Consider the following 21,967-nt stretch of genomic DNA (forward strand, 5'->3'; position numbering starts at 1 on the left):
AATACATTTATTCAACCCCGTTGCGTAATGAACCAAATATTTTGAGGGGGGCAAGGGCAAAACATAGCAATGTGGGAAATTTGTAAAATGTCACCAGCGAGCAAAGCTAGCTGGCAAAAAAAATGGTTATTGAAATTAAATTCTAATTATATGATAGATATCCATTATATTCAGCAAATAACATCACATTCATTGATTCCATTCATTTCATTATACATTGTCTCCTATAATTTCTTTTATTTCCTCTAGGGTGTGGAGCCAAGACACCCCCCCCCCCGCGCTTGTACGCCAGTGATTGAACGTAAAGCTTAATGTAGGAAGGGTCCCTACAGGGGGGGGGCGTTATGGAACCATTTGAAGGTTATAGATGAAGAGCCCCTACTGTGTGGGGTCTGGGGCAAAGCCCTGGTAGCTTATTTACATAAAATTTAGCAAGGTTCTAGCACAATGTTGTATGCTCTCCATTTTCTTCCCGCTCGTTATTTTCAATCATCGGCAGCCCCGGCCAGTCGTGTTATTAAGTTGTTGTTTTTTCTTGTCCATTTTCTTTGTTTTCCAAGTTTAGCTAGCTTTTTACTAATTCCATTCTACCTTCGTTTCTCGCTTATGGCATTTTGCCATCTTTTGATTTATTTCCCATCATGCTATTGCATTACATAGGCCTATTTCGGAATGATTTGTTCTTTCTCATATGTTCTTCTTTCGTTCCTTTTCCCGCTTTTCTTCCTTTTCCTTTAAAAAAAATCTTCGTTTTCTGTTCAGTTTCCTTTTCCTCCTTTCCTTTTCCACCTTTCCTTTCCCTTTCCTTTTTTCTCCCTCCCTTTTCTCTTTTCTCCGTTTTTTTTATTTTCCCGAAAATCCGCCGGGGGGCAACTTGCCCCCCCCTGCCCCCCCCCCGCCTGTTACGCCACTGCATATGTCAAATTATGCATAGCAACAAGTAGACGAAAGACACAGAGACAGTTACATCACAATAGCTTTTACAAGTAAAGAATCTATACCAAAGAATGTTTTTCCACAAGGGGTATGAATAATTTTGAGGACTACTGTACATGTACGCCGATTTTGACTCCACTAAATACTGTAGCTTCGATTCCGTATCAGTTGAATATAGTGTTCATCATGTCTTCATCTTGCTCGTGTTTCTGCATCAGTTTCCTCCAGAAATCTCGAGTCTTTTCAACAGTTCTAATTATAGTTTTGTTCACCGCTAACGAAGCATTTATGACAGCCGTCGGTAAGTGCGATGTTCCAATTCGCTATTTGAAAAAAAAAATCAATTTAATTCGTTGTAAAAAAAATCGTTCTCGTTTGAAAGGTAATAGTCAATAATGGGTTTGCTCTGATAAGGAATAAAATATCAGAGCCTTTTGTTTTCCTGTTTAAAAGCTATAATGGAAACGAGGACGAGAAAGGAAGGGGGTATATGCCTACTAATTTTGATGATTTAAATGCACACCTGCAGTGGCGTAATTACCTCCCCCCCAAAAAAAATAAATAAAAATATATATATGTATATATACAAATAACAAACAAAAAACTAAGTAGCAGATCATAATTTTTCTGCTTGTATACCAGCTGGTACAATGAAATGTTTTCATAAAATAATGATATCACAGGAATCTGGCTGTTACGAGTGGGCATACCGTAAATCATGCATCGAAGCTTTATTTTTCAATGGATCCTTTTCAACAATACCGTTTTTTTTTTTTTTTTGAAATGAGAAAAATTGTGCAATTTAAAAGAGTTAGAGCATATTTAATGTGTATTATATCATCGTCATCATTATCATGATATGTTATTACTACTATTTATATATTTTTATGATTATTATTATTTCAGCCATACTGATCGGGCATATGAACGTATAAAACTTCAAAGTATTTATAAATTATGCAGTCTTAAGTCTTCTTGTTTACCTTCTTCGGAGAAGGTGCGGTTTTTTGTACGTCGGTCTATAGCACGTCTTTGTGATATTTTATGTTAATTAGTGGGTGCTGGAGCCTGATGAGTACACAGCATATACCAGGGGAGCGTAAACAACATTTTTGTCTGACAAGTTGTCAGAGCTGACAAGCACTATAGTGACTGTCGGATAAAATGAGATTTTTTTCGCTCGGTCGCTACACGCTCACTCGCCCTCGCCAAATAACATCTAAATGCAGAATATATCATGCATCAATGCTCTCTTTCATTAAGAGTATATCATGTCAATGTTGCCCTGCAATACAGTGCCCTCGTTGGTCAAAACAATTAACCCCTATTAGTCCAGTCAATCTAGCCAGAATAGGGGGGTGACCCGCCACTAATTGCAACACTTGATTTTCCACTGCAATGCTTTCCAGGAAGGTTCCCTTAACAACATACTAAAAGTCCCCAAAAATCCAAGCAGTGGAAATTTATGAAATTTGCATATTATGCAAATTAGCCATAAAAAGTAAGAAAAATAACGAAAACAGTCCAAAAATTACAAATTAAGTGTTCAAAACAATTTAATTTGAGCGAAAAGTAATGATAAATAACTGTATTCAATGTTTTTATTCAAAAGCGCCAGCGAATTTACCTAATTTGCATAATATGCAAATAAGCATCCTTATATGGAAAAAATGTCAAGATATTGTGATAATTCTCATATAGACTGCTTGAAAACATTTCATTTATGTAGAAATTTTTGCTACTATCACTAAGCATGAGAATTCATCACAATGCCTGAAAATTAATTTGCATATTATGCAAATTAGCCATTAAAAATAGAAAATAAGGAAAATAACCAAAAGATTATAAATTAAATGTCAAAAGCAAGTAATTTGAACAAAATTTCATGATGAATGAATAAGTACAATGTTTTTATTTCAAATAGCTAGCCAATCTGCCTCATTTACATATTATGCAAATAAGTATCCATATATGGAAAATGTCAAGAAATTTTGATTTTCTCACACTGACTGATGTTAAAATCAATATGCTGCTATCACTAAGCATGTATATTTATCCTAATATAATTTTTATTTAAGGTAAAATACTGGAAATGTGTTCTTCACGTCCTAAAGTCATGTTGTTACTCTGACAAGATGATGGGATTGGAAAGAACAAAGCACAGTATTTGAAATTGGTGAGTAGTTTGTTAGAGCTGACATCCCTTTCTTATATGGATGGGAACGACAGAAAGAAGGCCAAGAAAAGCAAACTTATGGCAGGTGAGATCTGACGAGTAGTCTCATTAAGAAGTGTAGCAGAGATTCCATCTGGCCTAGTAGCTTCATGCAGGTTGTTTTCTTTAACAATTTCTTCAGTAGTTTGGCTACACCCGCTTGACTAAAAAATATGTTTTCTGGCCATGTCTGGGTCAGAACAGGGTTCCAGGACTTGCAGAGCAGCGTCATCATCACCATGATCAGTGGTAAATACTAAGACTAAAAATCAGTTGTCTTCCAATGTAGTCATAGCGCATGATATTAAGGGCTTCCAACATGCTAGTTGTTACAGCCTGGATCATTGCCAATCCGGTCAACAAATAGTGTATTATAGGCCTGTCTACAAACCATTCTATGGTCCTAGTGTAGCAAATCTGAGCTTCAGCTAACTGATACTTTATAGGAGCTCAACATGCGCAAGCCTTCCTATAGAACTTTTCTTCCAACACAACTTACGTCAAGTGATTGAGGCATCTTGTGTCGGAGGAAGACATGGGTAATGGTTTGGTTCTTGTCAAAGTCCTCTTGATTGACATTCAATCTCCTATGCTCGACTTGTCGGATTTCAGTACAGGGAGTTGTATGATTATCCGAAGTACATCTGCATAACACTTTAATGTCAGCATTCCTCCAGACTAACATCCTTAGTCGTACCATACTTTCTGAAAGGTTTATTCCTCTGTATACCCTCACAGTATACCAATGAGTAAAACAGAGTGGCAAACAAATCCTGGAATGGGTACACACTGTTTAATCAATGTTGGATGGTATTTGATGGTGATGTTAAGGGTGTTCCGTTATGTTGTGTCCTCTTGTTGGAAAGGCAATAATCTCGCTTAGTCCTTCATCTGTTAACGTCTACTATAGGTTGTTCATTGTCTCACTGAGGAATTTCCATTTGCCATAGATATCAGGAAATAGATATTATTTGCATACGATTTGCTTAACTATAGCTACAATATTTGGAGATAGTTGCCATCCTTAGGAGATTCATCAAAGAGGAAAGAACAGAAAATGGACGCTTCATTCTGAAGCAGCAACTGGATTCAGCAAGAACGTCTAATCATGATTCCTGTATCTGGGAAAGATGTCTATATACATATCTTTATAATGACTTTATGAATGGCTTTCATGTCGCTCGTATGGGCAAATGCTCATTGGTACTCTTATAAACCATGCCCAGAGATATCGTGATTCAAGCAAGTACTCATATTCACCACCAAGACAAGTGGTGTGCTACAAGGACCAAATATTCGAAGCTAACGAGCTTTTATTTGTACTGGGTGTGACATCTTGTGCTGATCACTTGACAATCAAGGAGCATGCTAGCGTGGACTATACTAGCAAGAAACGCAAAGAACTCTGAAAGACACCTGTCCTATAGAGATCTTTCAATGATCTTTCAGAGATGTTTATGCATCAAGTGATCTTTCAAAATTCTTTCCATAGACTTTGCCTGTTCTTTCAATTATCATTCGATGATCTTTCAATGATCTCTCATGAGTCTTACAGTAATCTCCGAAAAATCTTGAGAGACTGCCGAAAGATCATAGAAAGTTCATTGAAAGACCACTGGAAAATCATCAAAAAACAATTTTCCTGTAAGACCATTAAAAGACTGTTTTGAACCATTTCAAGTTTTGGGACTCACGAGGAACATGAAGACCATTGAAAGATCTATCAGGAATCGTGAAAGACATCGGAGATCTTTGAAAGTTCGTTGAAAGACTCTTGAAAGATCAAGCAAGTTTTATGGTCTTACAGCAGTCTTTCAGAGGTCTTGCTCTCTGTTGAATGGGGGTTTAACTGTTTGTGTGAGAAAAATCAAAATTTCTGGGTTTTTTTTTTCAAACAAGGATGCTCATAATTATATATGCAAATGATGTAGATTTACTTACAATTTTTTTATTTGAAGAATTATTTTATTTGAAGAAATTTGTAAAGATTACCATGGGCTTCCGTTCAGTTTATATATTGTTTTCTGCACTTGATTTCCAAATTTTTTATTATTTTCCTCACTTGCAAATTATTATGGCTAATTTGCACAAAATGCAAATTTTATGATTTTCCTATGCTTGTCTGTTTAATGACTATTAATATGGTGTTATCTTCCTGTAAGGCATTGCCATATTCCAATTTCAATAGATAATCTACTTGCAATTTTTGAGGAATGTATCACCAGTGTGTTTTCTTGAATATTTATTACATTTTGGATACTTATTTGCATAATATGTAAATGACACTACAGACATAAAGCTTAATATAAATGTATTCAACGTCCTTAGTGATAGCAGCATAGTAATTTCAACATTATTGAAATTTTCAAGCAGTCAATGAGAGAAAAATCACAATATCTTGACATTTTTTCCATACAAGGATGCTTATTTGCATATTATGCAAATGAGGTAGATTTGTTTGCATTTTTATTTAAAACATTGATTAAAGTTATTTATCATGAATTTTCGCTCAAGTATAATTGTTTTGGACACTTAATTTGTAATTTTTGGACTATTTTCCTTATTTTTCCTTAATTTTTATGGCTAATTTGCACAATATGCAAATTTCATAAATTTCCACTGCTTGGATTTTTTGGGACTTTTAGTATGTTGTTCAGGGGACCTTCCTGGAAAGCATTGCAGTGGAATATCTTGTGTTGCAAATAGTGGCGGGTCAAACCTTATATTGACTGGCCTATATCCCTACTTCTCCCACCATGAATGAATATTATACAGATATTGACTAATGGGGTGTGTAATACAAACATTCTTTGGACCGCCGGATTTATATTTTCCCGAGGGGTTATATTTTCCCGAAGCGCGCAGCGCTGAGGGAAAATATGATCACGAGGGAAAATATTAATCCGTTAGGCGGTCCAAAGAATTTTTTTTTACACATCCCATCAGTCAATATCTGTTATATTAGATAGCCTTTAATGATGTACATGTAGATAACGATGCGTGCAGCCCGTTGTTTACGATAGTCACAGTGATTGATGGAACTGGTATAGATCTAGATGTAACTTTAGTCTACTACTACTCTAATGCAGTGAATGGCCCTTTTCTAATCAAATCAAGTTTGTTTTAGGCCTAGCCATAGATCTAAGTTAGAGTCCGGTCCAGATACTTAAGTCCCACATATTTTATTTCCGTGTAGTTGGTAACAGCTAATCCACAAGAGGGCGCCATACACGTAGAAAAATATATTCACGGACCGGTTGGTCAATATATTCATCGAAGGTGGACCGGCTGGGAAAATACATGGATTTCGATCATATCACGTGACGCGCAATTGACCAATCGCGCTTGGCTATCTGTCTTGGCTATCTAATATAACAAATTGTTTGTTTTTGTCAAAACACTGAAGTTTGTCATTCTTCAAGATATATTGTTAAGAAAATGATCGGTCGCTATATTCTTCCTGACCGTGGTTAAGTGATTAAAACAAAAATCAGAGCTAGAAGTGTCGATTAACATTTTGGATTGAAGGGTGGGTTGACAAAATTATCAAATTTTTATCAACATTGTAAATTAGGAATTTTAAGAATGAAATACGCCTAAAAATTGACCATATTCCATGTTTGATGGTAGTTTAATTGTTTTATAGTGCTTTCCGAAGCTTTTTCAAACATTTTTGCATTGTATATTAAACAGTTTTCAACTTGTCAAATTTATCGGGGTGGGGAGCAAATGGCCTGGGGCCCGTTGCAGAAAGAGTTGCGTTTAAACGCAAGTCAAAAATCAATCGCAAGTCAAAAATGCGCGCTGTTGATTGGTTGAAAATCAAGCTTCGCGTGATGTTTAGAGTTGCGTTTGATTGCAACTCTTTCTGCAACGGGCCCCTTGAGGAGCTCAAACCAGCAGCACCTCAAAATCAAAATGTTAAAAGTAGCATTGCCACTCTAGAGAGGCAAGTACTGTACCTAACCAGTAAGTGTATTAATTTTTATCTTAGTTACTTGTGTAAGGTATTACTGTGCATACCAGAAGTGTAGTAAATTTCACCACTTTCCCTCTTTTTTTTCTGACTGGATGCTTATGAATTCTATATGCCCGATGGGGCAAATGAGGCAACCCGGATTAATACATAATTAAAAGACTATGGTTACAACTTACTTACTTTAAAATGTAAAAGTGTAGACATCACCGCACTTGCATAAAGTACTATTACTATGTTGTTCACTACTAATAAAACAAGTAAATTCACGATATAACTGTGACTGTGAACGGGGGGGGGGGGTAAATAACTAAATGTTAATGATATGAGTGTTACTAGTAAAAGTTTAGTGATTGTATCAAACCAGCTGAAACATTTTTACTTCGAATACAGAAACATGAAATAGGTTTAAATCAGGCGGCCTAATTTGCCGCATTTCAGTAGGGTAAATAAAGCCATCCAACAAAAAATGTTTATGGTGCATTGATATGCATATTATATCGGCTGATTAGCTATAATATTTCTAATGGATAGTGTCGGTCTAATCTATAACAATAGAATTTAATCACATTTGTACTGCTTTACATTAAAAAGATATGACTGGAATTATAAAAAGTTGCCCTTATTTAAGACCCTCTCCCCTACAGTTTTCTGTTTTGCCTATATTGTTATTTTTCGTTTCTTGCATAATTACCGTATTTTTGAACAATCATATAAAATGTCGTTTGTTTATCGCCACTCAGAGACCTTTATGAATTATAGATATTATCTGTACTAGTCTACACTTATATCTGCATGTACCTGCATAATATCGTCAATATTTATAACAACGAATAGTGATTTCATAATAAATGCTGATTTACTGCCTGGTATCAAGTAAACGAGTCATACAGTTCATATACCTCGTTTATTCGGTATTTTGATCGGGGAATATTCCCATTAAAGGCAGAGTTGAGGTGGTTTAAGTTTTACCTGATTGATTAGAAAGCGTTCATGAATATACATGCAATATGTGCAAAGGCAACCGCACACCTTACGATTGAATCGTCTGCAACCCGTAGAATTTGATGGTAATATTAAAACATGGACTATCATTATAGTATCATCCTTATTAGAATAAAGCAAATCTAATATCTAGTCGTATGACGTCATACCAATCGTACGACTGGCTAAGATTTGAAACTTATTTGGACTTTGCTAAAAAAAAATCATACAAAATTGTTATATTGGTATTCTTCAAGTTAATTTCGACTTCAAATGAAGAGATCATTTTTATTCACATTTATTTACAAAATGAGCAACATTCAATATATTAATTCCATAATTGGATCGTGGACCAGTCGTAAGTTGGGCGGTGGCCTTTAGCAACCATTGGACAGACCGCTTTAGGTCCTCTCCGAGGGACTTGATAATAAGGACACATACCTTACAAACGTTCCTAGCGCATCGCACTGGTATCGGGCTCGGGTCATTAGATTACGAGACCATGACCACAACCGTTTTATCAGTCTACATGAGCTTTTACGTTAAAAGCAGGCTCACAGGGTCTGTAATATTCTAAAGGTTCTTAGGATCCCTAAAATTTGTCCTAAACGTCTATTTAAAACGTTTTAGATAAATCGAGTCTTCCGCAAACGGATATTCTGAAAACGTTTAGACAAACGTCCAAATGACGAACCTTGACTGTTTCAATAACCTTCAGAAAGCTTATGTTAGCTCGGGTGATGGCCGGTCATACCTAAGTTTTTATAATTTTACGTCTCCTTAACGTCCCACTTTGTTTTGTTTTTATAATGGAATCGAATTTGTTAAATCGAAGATAAATGAACAGCCTTTGATTTCATCAACACTAGTAGTGTTTATGTTCATTCGTACATGAAGACATGTAATCAATCTTACAAATTAATGTCATTCTCAGAGCTTTCTGTGATTACCCAGGCGTAACTTGAAATGCTTCGATGACGATCTTGGCTTGTTTATGAATGGATGATGGATGATATAATATCCGTTAATTTAATACGCGATTCATAATATCTCCATCAGAATTACTTAGGAAACGGTGCTTTAATCTTACGAATAAAATTCTCTTGAGAAATAATTCCTTAATTAAATATGAGCAGGAAATATCTACAAGATTCAAAATTGTAATTTCTGTTTCTGTCAAAATGAACGAAATGCTATATCAAGCACCGTGTATCAATTCAATTCAAGTGAACATTGCCTCCATTTTTTCATGTGAAGAACATAGTACATAACAGTGAATATTATTTAAATTATGTGTGATAAGGTGTAAAACTCAGGAAGCACATGCTTGCATCGAATCGAAGGGTGTATCCTTTCAACTAGCAAAATATGATCTCATCGAAGCATTGCAAATTATTTTTCAGTGCACTACATGATTGAAGACAATTCTTTATGTTGAATAAATCAAAGGTTATCGTCTGATGTTTAACCAATTAGAACGGGTATTTTGATGGCTTGTGATTGATCTTGGATTTATGTTTGAATGTGAATCTTTGTGCAAAGGGTTCCTTCTTTAGCACTGGCCTACAGATGGGGGTGGTTGGGGCTATGCCCTCCAAAAAATCCACTAAGACAAAAAGGAGGGGGAGAAAATAAAAGAGAAATGGTTTAAAATATGCTGGTATCTTATTCTCATATTATACAAAAATAAACTATCACAAAAAATATATTCTTGTCTCGAAATGTCAAAATCGCGCTAAGGATTTTTTTCCCCGTACCATGCATGTAGGGCCGCTCAATATTATATGAATATTGACTGTCCATGAGGATGACTGTGTTAATTATCATCGCGAGGTGCGTTTCATACCCGCCCTTCTATCATGGTCGTGATAGAAGGGCCGGTATGAAAAACACCAAGCATGCCAAGGGAGTGATGATTTTCACTGTCATCCGAATACAGAGCAGTCCATATTTATTTCACATACCTCATCGATATTCACATAACTTGTTGAAAGTCGCATGTTTTCCTAGCCATCCTATATCCAAGTTGATCTTGATAAGCTAAGTACCTGGTCACAGCAAAATGATATGCTTAACCCAATTAAGTGTTATGTGATTCATGTTTCCTTTATAGAAGAGCAATACCAACACCCATCTTTGTTGATAGGTAATAATGAGTTGAAAATTGTTACAGAAGCTAAGGTTCTTGGTCTATCAATCCAGAATAATTTGAAATGGGATTCTCATGCTATTGATTTGATCAAAAGATACAACAGGAAACTTTATACATGCTACGTATGCTAAAGAAGTTCAATCTCATGAAAAGCGACTTGATAACAGTGTTTTGCGGATGCATCCGGGGAGCCAGTTTTTAATGGCTCACTTCCAAGAGATCAAATTCTTAAAATTGTGCAAATACAGAATTACATTTTAATGTTATTCATGCGTTTTCCATTTAGATGATTTTTTAAATAATGTGTTAATGTTCAGGATTGGTAATTTTTAACAAATATCATATGATATTTTGATAAATTAATTAATTTCGATTTTTTATTATGTAATTTATTTTCTCCATAGTGTCTATATGTGGATAATGGTATCATGCTACTGTAATTATCTTTATACTGTCTTCCATAATTTGAAATGTAATGTGTTGGAGAATTCTTGTAAGCATGCAAAAATTTCAGCCATTTGGCTACCGTGTATACAATTGAATACGTGAAATGATACCATTATTGGATTGAATTGAATTGAATTATTTGTCGTCTTATTGTCGACCTTTACTTGGCTTGAAAATAGGAGACGTCCTTCATGGAGAAGTTGCTGAATACAATTGTGAAGACTTGCCTTACCTCTGACATATCGATATTGCTCCGGATTTTTAAGACTATATGATTATGACATCACTATAGAATATCCCCACCCCGTATTCCTGCACATGAAATCTCAGTTTCCAGAGCTTCCATAAGAGCTTCCAATCCGCTCAGGCGCTCACATTGTTTTCTCTTCTTTCTAAATGCAGTTCCTGTGGCTCCAGAGGTCTTGCTCCATCTTTGCTACACAACGGTGTACCGCACTGTGTGTCAGAATGTAACAAAGACGGGACTATTCACCCTCTCTGATTGCCTGACATATCAACAGACCCATTATTCCAACAATCCTCAGGATTTCACGTTCACAAATGTTAGCAAATCGAATGCCGACTCCATCCTCGATCTCTTACAAGACTGTCATGAACGGCTCAGCTTCCAGAATGGGTTACTTCTGGCGACAAAGTTCCTGATGAGGATATTGCTGACTGCCCCTGCGAGTTGGCTCATCGACAAGTGAGTTTAAGACGGGAAACATTGAGAGCATGTATCAGTCAGTAAACTACCAAAATTGTAAATTGCACACCAAAGATTTACTGAAATATTATCTTCTCTTATTTCAGTGAAGGAAAATCAAGTGTTGCAAAGGTCAAGGTTTACAAACAAGCAATTTGCGTAATGACAGTATACATGAGACTCCCATTTCAAGGGGTATCCCATTACAAACAATGCAAGCAATAAATATCTAGTATTTAATATTAGTTTAACTTGCTTTGTACCCCCCTTCGAAACTCTCTCTCTCCTTCATCTCTCTACCTTTCTCACGTAGGCCACTGTTTATGACCATTGGCGTAATGAGCCCAAAATAAATAAAAGTTGCAAGCGGTTTGATCGAGGAAGAAATTTCGACATTTTTATTACAAAATCAAATTTTGTGATAGTTTTTTTTACATAATATTCAGAACGTAACCTCATAATTCGTCCTTCTCTCTTTCGTTTTCTTTCCTTTTCCCTTTTTTCGTTCTTGGTAGTTAACAATATGGAGGCCGGGCGCTCGCGCCCCTACGACCCCACTCATCTGTCCGCCACTGTCTCTATTTTTTCATCTCTTTTGTTATACAGTGCGTATAAAAAAAAGTTTACACTTTGAAGATATCCTGTAAAATTATAATTTTGTAATATCCTGAAGATTTTCCACATTTTATCATTGGTACAGATCCATTTAAGAAAATGACGATATAACTATCGAAAAATATTTCCGCTTGAGTGAGCACCACTTATTTTTGAAAAGTTAGTGAAAAATGATTTGCGCAGAACTTTGAAATAGCTATGCGAATAAAAGTAAACCTTTATTATGAAGAACACGTATAATTTAGCAAGCACAATTGGTTTGAAGATATCTTTGACCTCTTTTAACTTGTTTCCTTGCCCAATACACTTCGAAAAGTGCATTGCGCCCCGCCCCACTCCCCCACACACCAAGGCCATCAAGACGATATTTTATTTACACTGAGCTGTGATTTACATAAAATGAATAAGGCTTGATTTTTATTTTGTTAATCATTGTCAAGCTTGGGAAAAGTGTGGAGGAACAAGTATTATATGAAAAATTAAATGTCAACCCACTTTAAATAGTAAAAACTTAGTGAAAAAGTGCTGGAGATGTCTGATGTAAACTTTTGTTCAGATTTAGTTATGTCCTCAGATCCAGCTGGCACAAAAAGGGTAAAAAGTTGTGCTTACTAAGTGTTGAAATTTCAATTTGGGTGGCAAAATTTGTTTTAAAATGCTTGAATGTATCTGTTTTATCTTAATTGACTAAAAGTGCAAGGGAAATGTCGGAAAAATGTATTGCAGGGTAAGTTTGATTTCGCCCTTTCCCCTTGACTTTGCGTGAAAACTAGCATTTTTGCGCAAACAGATTTCTGCGAGCTTTACAAAACTGGACAGTGCTCACTCAAGTCTAACATTCTGTCAAAACTTTTACTTTCATTGGATAGATGAGACCCTAACCCAAGATTATATGTGAAAAAAATTACCCACATGTTGTATATTTTTTAATTCCCAGAGCTTTTTCAAAGTGTAAACTTTTTTTTGATACGCACTGTATAGGACGAATTTGCAATTTCTATATTACCATTATAAGAACAACAATTATGGACAAGACAATCCAATCAATGATACAAACGCTGGTGATTACATATGACTTGAAACCTATATTTGTCAGAACTTTTGTCAATGTCATTTGGTTAAGATAATGTACTGCTCTCTTTGTATTGTATTGTATTCACTTTCCGTTAATTAAAAACAATAGCAATGATATATATTTACAATTACAAAGAAGAGATCAATAAAAAGAAGAACCAGGGATTGTCTATACTCAGCGTTGTTTTACTCAACGCTGTTATACAGAGTGTCCCTAGAATATATAATACATGTAAAAATATGAAGCAGGAAAGGAAAAAGTTGACTAACAGGAAATGAATCAAGAGGGTTACTTCTTGATGTTGGTTCATTTTTAATACAATATCTAGATGTTACTTGTATCATTATCATTTGTTGACGATACCCGTATTTTCTTCTGTCATAAATTCGAGGCCAAGTTTTAAACATGGTAGTAAACTGTCGATAAACGAAAAAAGAATACACGGTTTGAAAATGAATTGTTATTATTTACTATTAATTATTAATTCCAAATTAACTAGATAGCTGCTTCCCATCAAGGATGATATCACTGTCTGTTCTTTTGTTTTCAGAGTCGGAATATTTTGGCCGTTTTTCTTTAGTACACTCTTGGCATTGATCGCCTGCTTGAGTAAGTTGGTATTTTTGTTGTTGTTTGAGCCCCCTCTCCCAGTTAATCGAAAAAAAACACATAAGAAAATGTAAATATAATCAAATACTTGGATGTAACACTTGACTCTGGTATATGATGTGGGGAGAACATGTATCTAATATCATTGTTAAAATATCTCGTTCGATAGGTTGTATAAAGATAATCAAACAATTCCTTCCGCCTGAAATTCTGAAGAATATACATTTTGCCATGATTTTTATCTTACTTGATTTTTGTACATCTTTGGGAAACTGTGCAAAAACAACAAAAATAAGATACAAAAACTGCAGAATAAGCATGCGCCAATAATTTTGAATAAGGACTTTCTTACTCTCCAAGATGGATTGTTGTCTACGCTCATTATGGCAACAGTGGGAGAAAATATCAACTCTCAATATTGTGCTCTTGCTTTCAAAATACTCTAAAAACAAATCAGTAAAAAATTACTAGTTAATAGGGTCAGCTGTTTGCAAGTTATTCGAGTCATATTTGACTATTTTCTAGTCGTATTTTACCAGAACAGAGTTATTTCTGACTAGAATATAATTCAGAAGTGTGACTAGACATATCAGTAGCACCAAGCTGACTATTCAAATTGATTGAGTTGTTTCAAGAGTGTACAAAACAATTCAGCCCCAGCCTATTTGGGACCACTATCTGCAAAAGTAGTGTAACTTATAAAACACGATATTCTGAAACAGGTCCCTTTCAAATACCATGCCCAAGGATGGATAATAAAAGGAAATCTTTTGAATATTATGTTGCTGCCGTCTTATTGAATTCGCTTCTTTGTGATATACAAAAATGCACGTCCCTCTATGCATTAAAGAACACTGTAAATCATTAAAATTCTGACTGTCATACATGTAATTACACGGAATAACTTGATGTAATGATTCCATGATGATTGTTATTCACTGTAAAGTACATAATGACAATGCATTCTATTTTTACTTTATTGTGTTACATACATTGAATTGCTATGATGTTTAGTTATTTTGTTAAACTGCAGGGCGCCTTTGAAAAGCAGTTTTGAATAACTGAACATGCCTACTCTGCAGTATAAAATAAAGAAAACAAAGACACAAATAAATAAATGAATAGATAAATAAACAAATAAATAAAAAGATGAAGAATTAACAGTAAGCACCAGAACAGTGTATTTTGCTGCAGTAACTTTAGACAGTATTTTTCTTTCTTTTTAATCATAATTATGAGCATTTCAAAATAGATATTTGTATGATGAATCAACATATTTTGGTGATTATAATTTATTTGTCTTATAGGATTTCTCGGCGGAATTCATGCGATTTTAGGTTGAATCAATATTTTTGGCATTTAAATAAGCTTAGATCGGTTTTGCAGTGTAAATTGTCCTTAAATTTTTTAACATACGATTTAGGATGTTTGTCGAATAGTCAGTTTCACTATATGTAATTTCGACGGATGTTTTTGGAGAAATTGAAAATTGTACATTTTGGAAAGGTTATTATATAAGGAATCGGAATAAGAATATTCCCATTTGCACCGTGACCTGTATGGCCGCCATTGTTCTCTTCATCAATTTCTTACACACAATATTTAAATAAAAGAGTTGCCAAAGCTGTAGTACATGTATAACTTCACACACACACACACTCACACATACATATATATTTAAATTAAATATATATAAAATATGATAAAATATATGTATCACATGAATGAGGGGATAATAGCAATTGTTTTCAATCTATTTTTTTAAGGATGTTTTATTATATTCTCTCAAATCAACAAACATAATCAGATTCTATAAACAATTTGTACAAACTATTTGAAACATAATTATAAATTATACAATAAATCCATTACAATATAATTATACAACTTATACATCAAACTTAAAAAATACTAGAAATTAATATACTAATGCGTTTCAGCAATTACAAAATGAAATATTAACAAAATATATGACATGATCAGAGAGAAAAAAGGATAAAAATGTTGTTCCACCTCCCACCCCCCCCCCCTTCCCCTCCGTCCCCAGGTTAGGAGCATTCTCCCCTTTATGCCTATACTCTACATGGAAGGGACTGCAATTCTCCGTATTGTTTTTTTTTCTGTGTTTTTATTTATTTTGTTTTGTGGCTTTGTCTCTCGTATGTATACCTTTGCCTCACTCTTCCTATTTATTCTTTTAATTAAGATTTTCCCATTTCCTTAAATGAAGAGACATCTTGCCTCTACCTAGCTCCAGCCTTCTTTCTTCCCATTCTTCTTCTTTAAATTTCCTTTTAATTTCATCCATGGTTATATGTGCACCCTTTTCCCTCCCTTTGAAGATTAAAAATTTAACAAAGATTAAAAAGTGATTGATTAAGCGTTCTTTTCCTTCGTCCTTTAATTCTACCCCTACAAGAATTTCCTCCCAGCTTAAATTACCCGTAGAAATAAAACCAAACATCTCCTTACAATTATCCCAAACCAGACAAGCATATTCACATCCCAAAAAAAGATGGCGATATGTTTCCTCCTCTTTTTTACAATAACAACAAAGGTTATTTTGTGATATTTTAAAACGGAACAAGTGATGATTAATTTGTGTAAGCAATGCCGTGTAACATTTTAAACTGAAATTCTCTTAATCTACTGTTCAGAGTACATTGTCTTGGTCTCATAAAAATGTGTTCAATCTTTTCATAAGAGAAACTATATTTGTTTTTTAACCTTTCGAAAACATCAGGTATTGAGAAGTTGCATTTCATAAAATTTGCATAAACGTTTTTAGATACTAACTCCTCCATTGACAAAATTCTTTTTCCAGATATAAATGATATTTCTTCCCTAAGAGAAGCCTCTTTGCTATCTATTTTCATATTTCGTTTCCAGCTGACTGGAAAAGTTTTATAAATTGGCTCTATCAGATGAAAATCATTTATGTTTAAACCCTGTCTTTGGAAGTACGAAAATGGCCTTAAGTTTCCATCATAATCCATAATATGTTTCAATCTGTAAATATTTTTTTCATATATTTTTTGGTTAAATATGCATTTCCCCTTCAATTCGTACAAATTTATTGTTAAAAAATATCTCATTTCCTTTAAATGTTTCAGATTTTAAACGAAAATCCTTCGTCTCTATCCATACTTCTAACAAATCTATATAAAATTGCGGCAATGCTATCTCCAACAATCCAAGCAAGTAATCACATGAAAATATAAAATTTCCTCCCAGATGTTTTGTGGTTTCCATATTGTTTCCATTTCATTGTATTTTCTTTTAGTCTTTTAATCCACATAACTCTCTGTGCCTTTATTAACCATTGAAAATTCATCATTTTCAAGCCACCTTGATGGTAATCTAAATACATCGTTCTTTTGTTAATCTTATTTCTGCCACCCCACAAAAGAGTAAAAGTCAACTGTTGGAAAGTCAACAGTTGGAAATTGTAATCGGTTACGCATGGAAGATTGTGAATTATGAATGCATATTTCATACCTTGTTGTGATTATGGAATCGTAACACGCAACACTTCATTTTTTTTTCTTTTTAACCCTTACACAGGGTTCCTCTGTGCGATTCCATGCTAGAAAAATCAGCTATTTTCGCAACATTTTTCAACCTATTGTCAAAACAAACGAAGAATTTCAATTTGTTTTGTGGTAATGATAGAGTACTCCTGAGAAAACATATAAAAAATGACAACCAACACAAATATGCTGTCCATGGGTGAATTAGAGGTGGAAATGTTGCGTGTCGTACGGAGCATTTACGACACACAGTGTTTTCGTCCTTAATTTAGCCATAATCAAAAACATTTTGTTGGTAATCAGTTTTTCACATGACTACCCATGCACTATAACTTTATTATTGACTAAAAATAATTGTTCATCGCTCAAGCAGAGAGACTAGAAACTGTTGACAAAATGTCCCGTATACGTTATGTATGGAATCGCCCTTCTATTGAAATCAGTATAATACATATTTTTCGACAATACATAATTTAATTTTAGCTAAGAATGGAAGTAATAAATGCACATTCTGCACAGACTATATTCACATTCAGCACATTGAGTAAAAAAATGGTCACAACTGCCCCCTTTATTCCCCCATTACCCACAATAGATTATAATGAATATAAGTAAGATGAATAAAATGTTTAAATATATACATGTATATAAAGATATATATACATACATATGGTGATTACCGACGATAAGATATCTATTTTGGATCAATTGAATTCAGAACTGGAAAAAATCCGTTTTAAAACTAATGAAGGAATTGTGATATATATATACATGTACAACAGCTTTGGCAACTCTTTTATTTAAATATTGTAAAGAAACGGATGAAGAGAACAATGGTATAGGCGTAGCTTAAATCAAGGTTCCTCAGAGCTATCTACCCTTTGGAAAAAACTGGTGATGCCGAAAAAAATGTCTCTGCCGGGAATCGAACCCGGACCCCCAGCTTTGAACGCTTCACTGATCAGGATTTATTTCTCTTTTTTTTTTTCGAGAAATGGGATTATGATTATGCTTTCATTTGATATACAGTTCTTAATATTTCAGTCGGTATTAAAGATTTCATAAACAATTTTAAATGAATTGATGCATGACTATACTGTTGCCCTATTGACTTTTGTACAGGGGTGTAATTAGATCCATTTTGATATTTCATTTTCTGTCAAAATAAATAAAATAGGAGAAAGGGATCTGAATTTTATATGAAATAAAAGCATGTCATCTCATCTCTCGTAATAAGAAAATAAGTCATGATCTTTGAAGCATTTTATACGAGTTTCCTTCAATGATCACAAAATTATAAAAATATGCATTATCAAACTTAAATCATTCATCCTTGGCAGATAATAATTTGCAACTTAGATGGAAATACTTTTCTCTTTCATGTGATATATAATTCAAGTTGCAAAATGACAATATTGAAAGTCACTGTTTTTTTTCCGTGTTGATGAGCGAATTTCTCGGCGTTTTTTCATAATTTGAGCTATAATTCCTGTTCCATTTTGAGACATCATGACTATATCTGCTCGTTTTGTAGCTTTTCCAATTCAGACCTCATCCAACACTTTTGAATCCTGCTCTTTTCCCGATGGCATGATCATAACAAGAATGGTACCATTTTAAAGAGAATTAAATGATCTTTCACTGTAAAAACTGTGGTGTTAAAATTGACACCAGTTAGTGTTAATAAAGGACCACACCCTGAGGTGTTAAAATTAAACCCTAGAGATTGAACATAACACCAAAGAGTGTAAATGTAACAACCAAAGGTGTTGTAATAACACCTATAGGTGTAAAACTAACACCACCAATTTAACACCGGTGTAAAAGAAGTGGTGTGGTCCTCTATGTACACCGGTTAACACCACAGTTTTTGCTGTGTTTGAATGATGTAAAATATGCATTGTGTAAAATTAGGAGTTGTGAGAAATTAATAGTGGGGTATGGTGTGTCATCCCGTAGGACTAGCGTGCCAAAATTGATTTTTTGGTTGTTTTGGCTTCAATAGGGTCCCCTTAGACCAAAAACGATGGGGTTCAAATTTTCAGACCCCTCCTTCCCTTTGTGGGGGGTCCTTTTTGGCGCCATATTGGCCTGTACAAAGCCCAATAGGATAATCCATTGTTTTCAACCTTATTTCTCACTTTCCTTCGCCAATTTTATTTTTAAGTTGTCTGAGGTGTACAAGAATTAATATTTGATGATGTTGTGATGTCAATATATTTTCACTTTTACCATACGGGGGGTGGATTTTGCGAAAAATGCCCCAAAATTGTAAAATATTACCCCAAAAATATAATTTTCCCCCTTGTGGCACTAGAATTAGGACAAAAAGATTACAAAATAAAGTTTATATGTCTTGTTGTACAGTCCAATAACAGAGGAATACATCACATGTAATTTATATGATTATTCTTGGTAAATTAATGTAAAAGTCACCCCCATTTCAGGATTTTATGCAGTGAAAACCTAACTACAACACTAGAGGGCGCCATAACTGATCATGATGATATTAGTGTGGTACGGTATATCATGACACAGCTCCTGCAGGATTTTTGTGCCAAAATTGTTTTTTTTTATTATTCACTTGGGTCCAATCTATCAGGAAATGATAGGGTTCTAATTTTCCCACCCTCACCCACTGCCTGAGGGGGTCACCTATATCAAGACCCACTATAATCAGGAGTATTAGTAATTTTGCGCCCGGTTAAAAAATGAATTGTTTTATGGTATTTTATCATCCCTAACCCTAACCCTATCTGAAGGTTTCAAGTTAGACGAGCATCCTACCAACCATATCCCCTACTCTCCCCCCCCCCCCCCCCCCCACTGACTGACATACAACTTTCACCATTCGGCCACTCGTTCTAGAGTACAATTTACGATTAAAGGACTTCAATTCGAATTGTCAATTATATACTTCTCGGCTAATTTCCAATTACTGATAGACAGAAAGAAACACATAAAATATATTTTTAGCCCCCCCCCCCCACACACGCACACATGCAAATAATCATTATTGAAATAACATGTGGTGTTTAGAGAACTTCCGAACTTACATTGTTTTTCAACAGTTTTTAGTACTAATTGATCTCAGGAATAATGTACTAAAAATCTACCAAAATCTGCATCAGAGAAAGTGGTTATTTTCAAGATAGTATCCAAGATGGCCACCATTCACTTAAAATTAATGAATACGACTCACTCATTATCCACCCTAGAATCCTAATTAGTTTCATACTCCATGGTCTAGGAGTTAAAATAATTTGTTGACACAGGATAGAGTGAATTATGACCCCAGGATACCTAGCTGGAAAATATAAGATGGCATCAAAAAAGGCTACCTTGTGCTAAAAATCCGCAATTTGGTTTTGATTCAATGATTTTAAGGGTGAAGTAGTAAATTGGAAAAAGTTACAAGGACAGTGAGTGGTCTGGTGGGTCCAAAAATCCATGATGGCTTCAAAAAAATTATTCTGAAATGGCTGCTAAACTTAAAGCAGACATAGCTGATTTCATATCGTCCATGGAAATGTGATTTCGATGTTTAATTTTAAACCACTGGTTTGGGTCAAGTAATATATAAGGATAAGTTACAAGGACAGTCAGTGGTCTGGTATGTCCAAAATTCAAAGATGAATTCCAAAAAATGATCTTAAAATGGCTGCTGATACTTAAAGCGGACATAGTTCATTTCATATCGGCCTGGGAGATATCAGGTGGGTGTTTCATAAAGCTGTTCGTAAGATTAGAACGACTTTAAGAACGACTGGTGATCCTTTCTTTTGGTAAATGGTATACATCATAGGCGATGGTTTACCGCGTAAGAAATGATAACCAGTCGTTCTTAAAGTCACTCTTAACTTACGAACAGCTTTATGAAATGGCCCCCAATTTGGTGTCTAAACCAATGGTTTCAAGGGTCAAATAAGACATTTGGATAAGTAAATAAGGGTTGTCAGTGGTCTGGTATGTCAAGAAATGCGATATGGCCTCCAAAATGCAGGGTCTAAATTGACTGTGGTTCTTAAAAGTAGACATAGTTCATTAGAAATGCACATTTTGGATTTGATTTTGGTGTCTACACTAGAGTTTAAAGGATCAAGTATTGTTTCAAGTTGAAAGAACAGTCGGATGTCAAGTTTATCAAAAATCCAAGAGTGCTTAAATGACTGCTATTACATGTACTTAAAAGTGGATATAGAACATTAAACATACACCTGGGGATATTATTTTGGTGTCTACACTAGTATTTCAAGAGTTGAAATTAAAAATATTTATTAAGGACTGGCTACAATGACTATGCAGTTATCCATTTTGCCTTAAAATCCAAGTTGGCTTTAAAAAATGGGTTCCAAAATGACTATTGTTACTTAAAAGTGGAGAAATTATTCAAACAATACAAACCTGTGAAAAATATTAAACGTATACACTTAAATGTATGGGATAAGTTATCATATTGATTCCTGAGTTTGTAATAGCACCCATTTAATGATTTTTTTTAAATCTACCATGGATTTTAGACAAAATGGAAAAGTAAATATCCTTGTTATTTGTTGAATGTATTATCTGACCCTTTATACCACCATGTAGACATCCAAATTATTCCTCACATATTAATATTGTATGAACTCTGACCATTATTAATGAGTTTTAGGAATCATTTTAGATGCCATTTTGAAAACTTTCTTGGATTTTTAGGCAAAATGGACAAGTGCATATCTT

General features: G+C 34.5%; 1 protein-coding gene across 1 annotated transcript; it reads left to right on the forward strand.

Moving 5' to 3' along the window:
• The first annotated feature begins 1,024 nt into the window (after window positions 1-1,024).
• Window positions 1,025-15,057, forward strand: LOC121418109. Its single transcript, XM_041611812.1, has 4 exons — window positions 1,025-1,237; window positions 11,113-11,416; window positions 13,657-13,715; window positions 15,023-15,057. The coding sequence occupies exons 1-4, from the start codon at window positions 1,027-1,029 to the stop codon at window positions 15,055-15,057; spliced, it is 609 nt and encodes a 202-aa protein (XP_041467746.1). The 5' UTR covers window positions 1,025-1,026.
• The last annotated feature ends 6,910 nt before the right edge of the window (window positions 15,058-21,967 follow it).

This window comes from Lytechinus variegatus, chromosome 7 (genome assembly GCF_018143015.1).
Source record: "Lytechinus variegatus isolate NC3 chromosome 7, Lvar_3.0, whole genome shotgun sequence".
Classification (NCBI taxonomy): Eukaryota; Metazoa; Echinodermata; class Echinoidea; order Temnopleuroida; family Toxopneustidae; genus Lytechinus; species Lytechinus variegatus.

Bases quoted from the DNA above. Each gene is read 5' to 3' on its own strand.
- LOC121418109 (XM_041611812.1), top strand. From the start codon at position 1,027: ATGAATAATTTTGAGGACTACTGTACATGTACGCCGATTTTGACTCCA. The intron at 11,417-13,656 runs GTGAGTTTAAGA...TTTTGTTTTCAG, and splicing joins GCGAGTTGGCTCATCGACAA to AGTCGGAATATTTTGGCCGT. The intron at 13,716-15,022 runs GTAAGTTGGTAT...TTTGTCTTATAG, and splicing joins GGCATTGATCGCCTGCTTGA to GATTTCTCGGCGGAATTCAT.